Raw genomic sequence first — 12,508 nt, 5'->3', positions numbered from 1 at the left:
TTATTTCCTCTGATACCCACCTTTAAAGCAGGTCTCACTGAAATATCCAGTTCTCTATCAAATTATTTAGGTGGGGATAAGGAAAACAATCATGCTTCAACTTCCTACAATTAGATATTCCCATTAGATTTATGATTCTGAAGCTGGAAACTACAAGAAAGTCTTGAGTTTTGTGTCATTTCCAGATATGAGAATCACATAGGTCTGAATAGCTGATTTTCAAGATATTGAGGAAATGCGTTACTTTCCTTTCTCTCTCCCATGATTGGGAAGTATGAAATACAAATAATCAAGATTTCTGACTCGTATTGTGCAGGCATGCTATTTTTCTCTGCTGTTACTCATCGTCATGGTTTTACTGGAATGGGAGGAGGGGACAAGAAGCTGGAGATCATACGATGGCACTTCTACTCACAGGACACTTACAGGGTAAGGCTGAATGACAGTCAGGAGTATCGATTCTTTGCAGCTTCTGTAAGAGAAAAAAACAAACATATTTATGAAAGGCACAGAGCCCAAACTCGGTGAATGTTCTTTAGAAATGAAATGTGTGATGCGTTGGCGAATGTTCCTTGGGCTCAGAGGGCAAAGAATGAAGCGGCTCAGAAGTGGGTTTTCAGACCGCAGAGCAAACCTGAATCAAGTGTTCACCCAGTGGAACAAACAGGCCGATTGAAAGCTTCCCACGCAGTGTATGGTGGGTGATATTATCTGCGAAGCCGAATGGCAGGGCCTTAAAATAAAACTTGCCGAGAGAAGATTGGCTTTAGAAGCACTGACTCAGTCTCTACACTTTTCGCTGCTCTCAAAATTGATTCTCCCCTTCTGATATGCCTTTAGCTTCTTAAAAATTTCTGTGTAATTTTCTGTAAGGGGGATAGATTTTTTGTAAAGATTCTATCAATTCGGTGAATGTCATTATCTTCTCAGAAACAGCATCATGAAATAAAATGTCACTGTAGGTTTTTATGTAAAAACAGCTTCCCAGCAAACATCATTTCCCATGCTGTGTGGCTTCCTGAGTTCGCGGTAATAATACCTAGGACCTTGGGCCAATAAATATTTCAGACAGGCACTCACTGCGAAATATTGTTCACAATAGGGAACACTTTGTAGCTAAAAGCAGAACAATGTAATATAATGGTTTATTTAATTTCCCCCAAGTAACCCAAACCTTTCAAATAACTCAAACCCTTGGGGAAAAATCATATTATGGGTTATAATAGTTTTTCTTCCTTCCTTCCTTTGTTCCTTTTTTATCATGAGTAGGAGAAAGGTCAGTTGCCACTTTGAGGAGAAGCTGACTTTTCCTACTTTAGGTTGTAATTAATTCCCTGCTCTTGTGATTTATTGCTCAAATGAATAAAGTGGAAGGGATCTGTTGCAGGGTTGTTCCCTTGCAGAAGCCACGACAAATTGCGTTTCCAGCACTAGCTGCTGTGTGGTCTGGCCCACTCATGCCCGGCTAGGTTGGATCACATTCTACTGACTTGCCACAGCAGCGGTGGGTGTGGGCCCTGAGGGAAGGACTGGGTGGGGGTGGGGTAGGTGGTGGAGAAATCAGTGGACCAGGGAAAGGAAGACTAGAACTCAAGGAACTTGAGAAAGACTCAGAATACTGAGGATGACACTGATGGTGAGGAGAGCGGGATACCGTTGACAGCGGCCCATCTGCTCCCATGAGTTCCCAGTTGCCAAGCACTGGCAGAGAGCCCCAGTAACTGGAGTAGACAGCCAGTATTCCCCTTAGACGGGGTAATAGAGCAACAGTGTAATCAAAGGAGAATTCCGTGGATAAGATGCACGATCATGCATGGCTGGTGAGCACGTCAGCACGTGTAGCTACACGTGAAACAGTGTGAAATATATAATACCATTCACTCAGGCTCAAAGCACTTGTATGCAAAACAGCAACAATATAATTGGAATAATGCAATGAAAAAATGACAGGATACATACTAAACATACGGTTTTCTCTTGGGGGAGATAGGAGTGGATGTGAACATAAATAAATAAAACCAGAGAGGGGCCTTGCATGGGTCTATGGAGAAAATAATTTTATACCAGGAATTTATGAGTTTGATTAATTCAACTCTGTAGCTGTGATTAAAAAGATAAATTCATAACTTGAAGGAAGATGAAATTTGGGGTAGTCATATGTCAGCAAACTTATAAACTGTTTAAGGGGAGGCAGCTCTGGGAGATCTCTAAAGTAATCCTGAATTGTCTCACCAAGACAATGGAGAAACAGGCTCCCAACTCTCTGGGCCCATCCCACTGCACCAAATGACCTCTCCCTGGGTGGGTTTCACACAGTCCCCGGGCTCCCACTGTTTCTGGGGCAGATCTCTCCATAAGAGGAACAAATATGGGGTACATCCCTATTGGCTGATGACCCCATGAGTGTAGTAGCATGGTAGTGAGCCTGTCTGCCCTGCCTGGCCTCTTCTGCCCAAGTCTGCTCCCAGAGCCCTCTGTCACAGGCAATGGGCCCTCTCACCTCATCCTCCGGCACAGCTGACTGCGCTCCAGTGCTGGAATGAACCAATCAGATTTCTTCTCTTCCTTAGACTCAGAACTAATAGACACAGTCAAAGAGAGTTGGGGGCCAAGTCACATACATGGCTGACTAGGAGTAAAGGGGACAGATGCTGGTGGTCCCCAGGAATGGTTCCCACCATTCCAGAGGGCTGGTTGATCACCATTCTGCTAGAAATAAACTAATTGATGTAAAATATCTCAGTATGATATCTATCAGCAGTTCTGGGAAGGGGTTTCATTTGCTTTCTCTCATCTATAAGTACTTAATTATCACCTGCCAGACAAGAAGAATATAGTCTGGAGTGCTTTGGGTTGCTTAGGATGCCTAACTCACTTGCAGGAGGAAAAAAGATGGAAGCCATATGTATTCAAATGTTACAGGGCGCTAAGGTGACTGAGGCAGATTCAGCTGAGGCCTCATGCTAACACATGCCAATCACCCCTACATGCCAAAGCAGGGTGCTGCAGGGCTTTCAAATGAGGTATTAAAAACCAAAGTTTGAGGCCCTTAACCCATTATTCACCTCAGGGTCTGATGCATCACTTAATTAAAAAAAAAAAAAAAAGGCAATAGGGAGAGGCTGGTGGAAGCAGCACATGCCTAAAGAACAGAAACTACGTTTGTAAAATTACTACCCTTCCACTGAGGCAGGCCCAAAGTATGCAATTCCCAGTGACAATATATGGAAGATGCAGTAGAGGTAGTGCCCTGGGGTCACTGAATGAGGGCATCTTGCTCAACTGAGCTTCTTCCAGGGGCAAGAGGGTCTTCGTAGAAAGATGTGGAAGCTCAGGGGTGTCAGCTGTTGGATTCTGTGTGACTCAGTGGAGCTGCAGTTGGAGCCACCCAACAGAGAAATCTTCCAGGAACCCACAAAAGTGTCCACAAGGGAATGAGTCAATCTTCATTATCTTCCATAGATAATGGAAACCAATGCTGGATTACACTGGTGCTACCAAGTGAGAAGTCTTCTGTTTTATTACCTCACTGTCCTGGCTCCATTTCAATGTGGAAGGAGCCAAAGCTAAAGAAGAGTGCTGGGGGATGCCCCGTAACCAAATGCAGGCCTAGCTGGAAATAGGGGCAAGGGAGAAAGTTTGTGGAGTTGGGAGTTTCGACTATCACATGACAATTCAATGTTTTAATTATAGATTCAAATTATTGTGATTACAAGTGTACAAGTGACTGGGGAATTGTCCTGAACCTGCTCAATACATTTATGGGGCGTGCCTGAGATTTTATTGCGGGCTAAGGAAGAAGTGGCCCTGGAGAGCTGTTACGAACAGGCAACAGTTGCTTTATGATACCACCTTCTGAGACTTACTTGCTATTGCTACACTCATCCCCAATTTCTCTTCACTTAAAAACTCACTTGAATAGATTATATTCTTTGAGTCCAAACAATTCTTGACTATGACAGTGAGTGCTTAAACCCTTAGGAAGAAATAATGAAAAGGCAAACATAAGAATGAGGGGTATGAGGTGAGCAGCTGAATGGATGGGCCCACAAGGCTATGGGGGAATATGCTAATTTTCTCTAGAGCAATGCTCAATGCTACCATATTTATTTGTTCACTTCTGGAAAGGGAAGCAGATATTCACAGCTCCAGTGCAGTCTGTTAGGAGTAGACAAGCCCCTGGAGAAGAACTCTTATCTATAGATGCTAAGAAAATAAGTATAGACACTGTACTAGCTTCCTATTGCTGCTATAATAAGTTACTACAAACTTAGTGGCTTAAAACAATGCAAATTTATTATCTTACAAGTCTGGAGGTAAAAAAATTTGAAATGGGCCTCACTAAGCTAAAATCAAGGTGTCAGCAGAGCTGCATTCATTCTGGAACCATTTCCAGCTTCTAGAGACTTCCTGTATTTCTTGGTTCATGGCCCCTTCCTCCATCTTCAAAACCAGCAATGAAGCATCTTCCAATTTCTCCCCGACTACCCTGCCTTCCTCTTTCACTTATAGGGACCGTTGTGATTACACTGGGTCCACCTGGATAATCTGGGATAATCACCCCATCCTTAATTGAATCACATCTACACAGTCACAGGCTCTGGAGATTAGAACATAGACATCTTTGCAGGAATCATCATTCTGCACTACCACCGATACCAGCTTTATTAGTTAACTAGGGCTACATAACAAATTACCACAAAATACGTACATTTTTTTTATCTCATAGTTTCTATGAGTTAGCAACATGAGCATGGCTTAACTTGGTCATCTTTTTCAAATTCTGTCATGAGATTGCAGCTAAAGTACTGCCAGGGCTGAGGTCTCATCTGAAAGCTCGGTTCAGAAGGCTCTACTTCCCAGCTCACTTCTATGGTTTTTGGCAGGATTAAATTGCTTTTTGGGCTGTTTAACCAACGGCTTCATTTCCTTGCTGCAGTTGGCTAGAGGTTACCCTTAGTTCCTTGTCACATGGGCCTCCCCAACATGGCATCTTGCTTTATCAAAACCAGCAAAAGAGAGAGTCTGTTAGCAAGATGGAAGTTACAATCCTATGTAACATAATCACAGAAGTGATATCCCATCACCTTTGCCATATTCTAATTGGTTCAAAGCAAGTCACAGGTTCCACACATGCTAAAAGAGAGGGGAATATACATAGCTATGAATATCAGGAGGCAAGATCATTGGGGGCCATCTTAAATTCTTCCTACCACACTAACAAAGAGAGATTCATAACCAAGTAAACTATAAGTACCTCAAGTAGTTTCCAGCCATGAATTTTTTTCACGCAGAATTTTTTTTTTTTTGTCAAGAGTATCAGGAAGAAGCGTTGCTCAGTATACCTTGTCAATTTGAAAACAGTTTTCAAAATATGTCTACTATTTTTGTGGAATTTAAAGACTTTGTGTCTACAGTAATTCCCTGTAAATTGCCTGAAATATAAATTAGATTGATTTTAATTTTTACCATTTAATGAATAAATGAAGTTATTTGAATTTAAATAAAATATTTCAATGTCATTTATCATGTGGACTGGGGACATGCTTTTCTTCTGTTTTCTCTCCCCTATAATTATTTGATTATAACCTGCTAGGCAAGAAGAATTAATTTCATATCCCTTAGAATTCCTAGCCCTAAGATCCTAGGAGGAAAAAAGATCTAAGCTATTTTAGAATAGCCTCACCAGAAAGATTACAATCAAGAATAGAAGATGCCCCACTCAAGTAATCAGATAACTTTATTTTATGAAGTCCTAAAACAAGTAGAAAAATTTTAAAAATCCAGTTAGAAGCACATTTAGAGAAGCATTATTTCCTAATAAATTCCAAGTGAATTTTCTACTTTTGAGAATAATTTCAAATTTCAGTGCCAGTATTTTTTAAATGGCTGAGTTTGTTAAAAAATAATCATTTTCATCCCTGAATCACAGTGCTGACACGCAGAGGAAAATATAGTCTAACATACCCTAAGTTACCCCTATCAATTTGCCTTCAATTCCTCCTTCTTCATTTCTTTAACAGAAGTCTTTCCTCATCGTTTTTGGATGGAAAGTCCCTTGAAACATGTTTGGGACACCCAGCATCAGTGGCTGCAAGTCATGCTTTTGTATCACATCCCATGTTTTAGTTTCATTGGATGTGATTCTGTTGCAACAAGGAAAGCAATGTGAGGAAGAAGCTCAGACTCTAATTAGCCTTTCAGTATTAAAATCCCTTTCAACTATGAAGCTGAAGCTCGTGTTCTCTTTTTCCTAGAGCAGCAGAGCCTGGCACCTTTCTTTAACTGACTTTCCTATTTACATGATTTTAATATTGCAATATCTAATCATATGGGCATGTGCTATTGTATATGTCCCTTTTAGACCAACTAAACAGATCCTTTGATCAACTCAGAGGCTGATATAAATTTGATATGAAGAGCAGTGAGATTTCCTCAGAGATTTGGAAGACAAAACAAAACAAAGACAAAACAGCTAAAATATATAGGAAGGTATTTTATGTCAAAATTCGAGTCTTGCTTTTAAAAAAAAAGTCCAACCAAGTGAACTATGAAATTTTAAACTTCAAACTTGAAAGTAAGGAATCAATCTACGAAGGCTGAAGGGCTAGGCTTTTAAAAGGAAACATAAAGAGGTAATTTAGGGTAGCCTATGAAGGGATTTTGTAAACTGTAAAATGCCATTCTAATGTAACTCAAAAACTTGATGCGTGGTATTTTTGTTTGGAAACACTGGTGGTAAGGTACAGGGAAGGGGTATTTGGACTCTCACTTGTAAGGTAAATACATGCACACATAAGATTCTTTTTTCTTACACTTCAGAGTTCTTCAAAGAGATTAGAATTCTTTTCTGTAAGCTAGTGCATCTCAGCCATTAAACTCTCTGCTACCGTTGATGGAAATAAGAACCAATTAACAGCATTTCTCCAATGACACTGTGCTCAGAAGAGTCTTTTTGCAATCCTATGGTGTTATGAAGTCATGGGGATGCCTTCTACTTTCTCTTCCTATCTGAAACTTGAGATGTGAAAAGAACATTAAGATTTTTGTGATTGATAACCAGCCATAACATAGAGTCAGTCTAGTCAATTGCTGGAGGAGCTGGGGGAAATAATGTTGTCCTTCATTTTCAGAAAAGTTGCCACAGGACTGCTTGGAATGGAGGTTTAATGCTTCATTTAGTTGACCTTTCCAACACTCTGAATATAGACTGTAATTAGCCACTGTATCAGTTCCTAACAGGTACTGAAGCCATTAGCTGGAGAGAATGGAGATAGCTGGCAAATGACCAAGCATTCAAACAAGGTCAATACATTAAGGCTGTGATCTGTCACGGACTTTATGAAACACTAACACTCTACCCATTGTTACCAAACCTTGCTTTTACTTTGATAAGTGGCAAGAGGAAGACTAGGATTATTTGTCATTTCTCCGTTATGTTCAGGAGATGCTGAGGAAGAAAATGGGCACAATGAAGCCACCATAGTCATCAGGGCAACAAAGATAGAGGAGATACATCCAAGAGTTCATCTGTCCAGTAGCACTAATTTAACTTTTACCAACTCTACAGACAATGTCTCTCCCACTACCATTTTACCCTTGACTGAGGGATTTACTTCTGAGCAAAAAAGACCGCCATTTTGTCAGCCAAAGGGAAAATGAAGAGAATTTAAGGAAAGATCCTTATTGAGCAACACGTTAAAGAGTTCACCCTTAAAAACTGGATGATTGTACTATTCGTCTCTTCCCATCTGTGATACAGAAGCTCCAGAGATGGCCCTCAATGAATCACACCTTTTGGGATTCACACCTTTGTGTAGTCTCCTCCCCTTGAATCTGGACTAGTTTTGTGAATTACTTTTGATAAATAGAATATTGTGGAAGTGACATGACATGACTTCCAGACCTTAGTTAGAAGAATCCTAGAAGCCTTGCAGTGTCCACATGGGTATCTTGGGATGTTCACTCTGAGAAAAGCCAGCTACCATGGAAGAAGTCCAATAAGCCTGCGACCACCATGTTGTGAGGAAGTTAACCACGTGGAGAAGAAGTGTGGAGAGAGGGAGACTTGTCTGGCCAGCCGAAACTGTGTCAGCTAAGTCCAGGCAACAACATATGAGTGAAGAAGCCATCTTGGATGTTCAACCCAAACAAGCTTTCATATGGCTCCAGATCCAGCTGTCATTTAACTGCAGACAGATGAGAGACAGCAGTGAGAACCATCTGGATTATCCCAGTTAACCCACAGAATCACGAGAGATAAGAAATTATTTTATTAAGCCACTACATTTGTTGGACAGCAACAAAAAAAATGGAATGTCATCTGTCCATAAAAAGTTGAACACTATGCTTTTAAAAAACTGGTAATCAAAGGAGTCAAATGGTTTTGAAATTGAACATATCTACCTTATCAAGCAAGGGGAAGTGTCTAATGTAATGACTCCCCAGAATACTGTAATGGAGACCCACCCTTAAAAACAAAACCATCTGTCATACAAACATATGTGGAAGTGTGAAAAACAATGTTCTAACTGCTGAAAGTAGGGTTAGCACAATTGTAACACTAATTATGGACTTTTGGTGATTAGGGTAGAGAGGAAAATAACTAATAAACTTTAAGGGAGAGGAAAAGACCCAATTAGGGTCTTAGACTAAAAATACTTCACTACAAAGAATTGAAGGCACAACTGGCAGTGCATTGTGAGGTATGTATTTGACCTTGCAGAGAAAGGATTAAAATACAGTGACATTTTAGGTTTAGAATTAAAGAGCTTACATATAACCAATCACTTGAATATAAACCTAGGGAGAAGCCAGATTTCTTTGCAAAGTCTAATTCCCATTTTACTGAGTGTATTTAAGTCTTAGGCTGTGCTCTTCTTTGTGAAGAATATTAGGCTATTAGGTTAAAATACATATAAATGATGCAGTGATTATCAAAATTAAAATTTTAATATAATTGTCTCATTTCAAGCCCTTTATTTTATTGTGGTTTTTAAACCTTTGCAGTAAAATTTCAGGTTAGGGACTCTGAATTTGGAAACTGCTGCTAGGAGTTTTATTTGCATATGGTATTTGTTTTTGATTTGACCTAATTTTTTTGTCCCTTTAATTCATTTTGTGCTGAATGGATACTGTCTTTGGCCTTTGAACTGCTTACCTTTAACTAGTGGATGAAACTGGTACTTATATTTAAGATTTATAAAGGGCAGCAGCATCTCTTGAGAAAAAAATTGAATTATTTTATATACGTGTACAATCCTAAATAGCTCTCACTTCATCCATTCTTTCAATAAGTATTCATTAAGTATCTAGCAGGTTCCTGGAATTTGGGATCCATCAGTGATTCTCAATGGGGAATAATTTTGCCCCACAGGGGGAATTTGGCAATGTCTGGAGACATTTATGGCTGTCACAACAAGCATGGAGCTACTGGCATGGAGTGGGTATAGGGCAGGGACCTTGCTAAAATATCCTGTGGTGCACAGCCCGGCCCTCCCAAAACCAAGAATTTTCAGTTCAAAGTGTCAGTAGTGCAGAGATTGAGAAATCCTGGGCTGTCTAGGATATACTCCCAAGGATAACCACTCTCCAGACTTCTAACACCATAGAATAGGCTGACCCTGTTTGGAACATTATATTAATACAATCACATAGTATAAACTATTTAGTTTTCTTTCTTCTTTTACTCAGCAGTGTGTTTGAGATTCATCCAAATTGTCATGTGCCATTATGTGAATGTACCACAATTTCTTTATCCATTTTACCATCGATGGACATTTGGGTGATTTTCAATTTGGGGCTGGAAAGAATAGTGTTGCTATTAATATTCTTGTATATGTCTTTTGGTGACTATATGTACACATTTGTGTTTGGTATATAGTTAGGAGTGGAACTGCTAGGTCATAGGGTATTCATGTGTTCAAGCAGAGACCCCCTTTTTTTTGGCTATATTATTCCTTCCTGATCTTGTGACATGAGTATCTCTTTAATTCTATGAACTCTAATAGCCTTCCTTCACCTTATTCTTTTACTCTTCTCAGTGTCTGACTGAGCTCATTCTATTGTGCCGGCTAATGGAACAAGTTGCAGTCCATCAATATATGTCATCTAAACACATATTCTTGAGTGCATGTGGAGATAAGAGCTGACTGAAAGACATCTTGTTGAATAAACCATCAATTTATGTCTCACAAAGGACAGGGTGGAAAAGAATACCTTAAAGTTACTTAAGAAGTGGTTACAGCTTTGTCAGTTGAGTGAGGGGGTGCCAGAAAGTATGAGCATGCAACTTCCAACTCACCAAACTAAACAGTATAAACTGTATCAAAACTATTGGAAGCCCCAAAGCCCCGGTGAGCAGTTGGTAATATTCAAGCTCATCATGATGAGTTGGGAAAGGACAGACTTAATTCACATCATTCCATTCATTTCTGGCTGCTTTGACATGCTTCCCATATGAAAACAGTCTTCATCCTTTTTTTTTTTTGGCCTGTCTATATCTTCAAGGATGTGCTATTTGAACAGTTAAATAAAAAAATTTCCAACAGCATTGTAGTTCGCTCAGAACATCCAAAGAAGTCTCTAGACCTCTGGCTATTTAAATTTAAATTCACTAAATGAAATAAAATTAAAAGCCATTTCCTCTGTTGTGCCAGCCACATTTTAAGCACACAATAGCCACGAGTAATTGGACAATGCTGTTCTAGATGCTTATCTAGAGATATTTTCCCAAGAAACACCAAGACGATCCTCCTCTAAAATTGTAGCATGATCCCTATCTTATTCTAGAGGAGGAGGGCAGTTTGGCCAGCTGGATCTGACTGTTGGAAGGCACACAGGCACAAATGGAGTGCGGGGACAAGAAATCACGCGGCATACACCTTGCAGCGGCCTATTCTCTTGAAATTTTTTTTAAATAGTTTATCCATAAAATTAAGAAATACTCTATTTTTCTAAAATAATATGATGATTTCTAAAGATTTCATCTAATCTTGTTCCAATATTTCCCCAAATGTATTCCCCTGTGCCCGAGTGCACATAAAATGGGAAAAAAAACCTTTGAACAACAGCAGACATCACAAAATAAGTAGATTAATAGGTAATACATGCTAAATTATTGCCCCATGCCAAACACTGTACTATACATTACTTGTGTTGCATAATTTCAAGCCTCCCAATAACCCAGCCAAAAGGGTACCATCAGGTCCATTTTGGAGATGAGGAAACAGGTTCAGAGAGATCAATGAAATGGTCCCAGGTCACCCAGTCAGTAACTGGCACAACCAGAACATGGACCTGTGCTTTCTGATACCAAAGCCTGCCTCTGTGTCCTTAATTAAGTTGTCCTGTAGAAATTCAGATATGAGTCTAGAAGCATAAAACCTTAAAGGCACCAGAGTGGCATTGTGGCAGCCGTGGTAACACTTCCGAGTGTGGCGAGCATTATCAGCACTTCAAAGGAGCTTGTTTCTCATATATATTCGGGGCGAATCACATCAACTCACTGGGTTTCACCTTTTCTATCTGGAAGAGCAGGGAGCTTGTATTAAATTAGTGGTTTTCAAACTGCTCCATGCAACCCTTCTGAGAGGGCGACACATGCCAGTGGGAAGAGCCCTGGATATCCCTGTGTCTTTTCATCCAGAAACCCTCCACTGCTTTCTGCACTGGGATTGTGGGTTAGGTTTCTGTTGAAGAAAGGGCTCTACTGCTAAGAGCAGATAGGAAAACCATTGGGCAGAATGATTGCTACTGGTTCATCGAATTCCAATAGACCTTCGTCTGCAATTTTAAATTCCATTCTGAATTTCCAGGAGGGTGTCCAGCATCCTCTTTTAACTTAAACTTCTTTTCCGCAAAGAAAAGCAAAGATAACAAAGTTTTATTGGATTTGGTTGCTTTACTATTCTTTACATTTTAAGAATGACAATAATATTGCCTGCTATTTTACACTGCAAATGTACAGCATCTCAGTAATAATCACAACACCCTAGGAGATAGGTAATACTATTATCCCAATTTTACTGATAAGGAAACGAGGCTCAGAAAGGTTACAGCACTTTTAATAAAGGTGCATGGCTAGAAAGTGGCGGCGGTCACTGGCCTGACCCTAGACTTTGGTTTTAGCCAATGGAAGAGGTGTCGAGGTGACCGTGTACCAGACCAGTGCCTACTCTTGGAGAGGCCTTGAGTGTTCCCGCTTGCCCACTCCTGCTCTGCATCGCTATGTGCGTATCACACCCTAGCCAGCGCCCTGGTCCAAAGAGGATGAGACACCTGTGGAGTAGACATGAACTTAATCTGCAGCTCTCAGGCAAGCCCAGTCAAGATCAGCCCAAAGAGGCACCCTCAAGTTTTCAGATGCATGAGAAACAAATGATTATTCCCTGACACAAAAGGACAAATGTTGTATGATTCCACTTACATGAAATATCCAACATAGGCAGATTCACACGAACAGAAAGTAGATTAGAGGTTACCAGGGGCTGGGGGGAGAAAGGAACGG

At 40.2% G+C, this 12,508-nt stretch overlaps 1 protein-coding gene across 6 annotated transcripts in view; it reads right to left on the bottom strand.

The window, feature by feature from the left end:
- FRMPD4 (FERM and PDZ domain containing 4) overlaps positions 1 to 12,508 on the bottom strand; it is a 768,746-nt gene that overhangs the window by 51,915 nt on the left and 704,323 nt on the right. For all 6 annotated transcript variants that reach the window (XM_074324292.1, XM_074324291.1, XM_074324293.1 and 3 more), the window contains one exon: positions 427 to 472. In XM_074324292.1, coding sequence (XP_074180393.1) covers positions 427 to 472 — 46 coding nt within the window. The remainder of the gene's footprint in view (positions 1 to 426; positions 473 to 12,508) is intronic.

The sequence above is a fragment of the Rhinolophus sinicus genome, chromosome X (assembly GCF_036562045.2).
Source record: "Rhinolophus sinicus isolate RSC01 chromosome X, ASM3656204v1, whole genome shotgun sequence".
NCBI lineage: Eukaryota > Metazoa > Chordata > Mammalia > Chiroptera > Rhinolophidae > Rhinolophus > Rhinolophus sinicus.
This window is presented reverse-complemented; position numbering and strand designations above follow the sequence as displayed.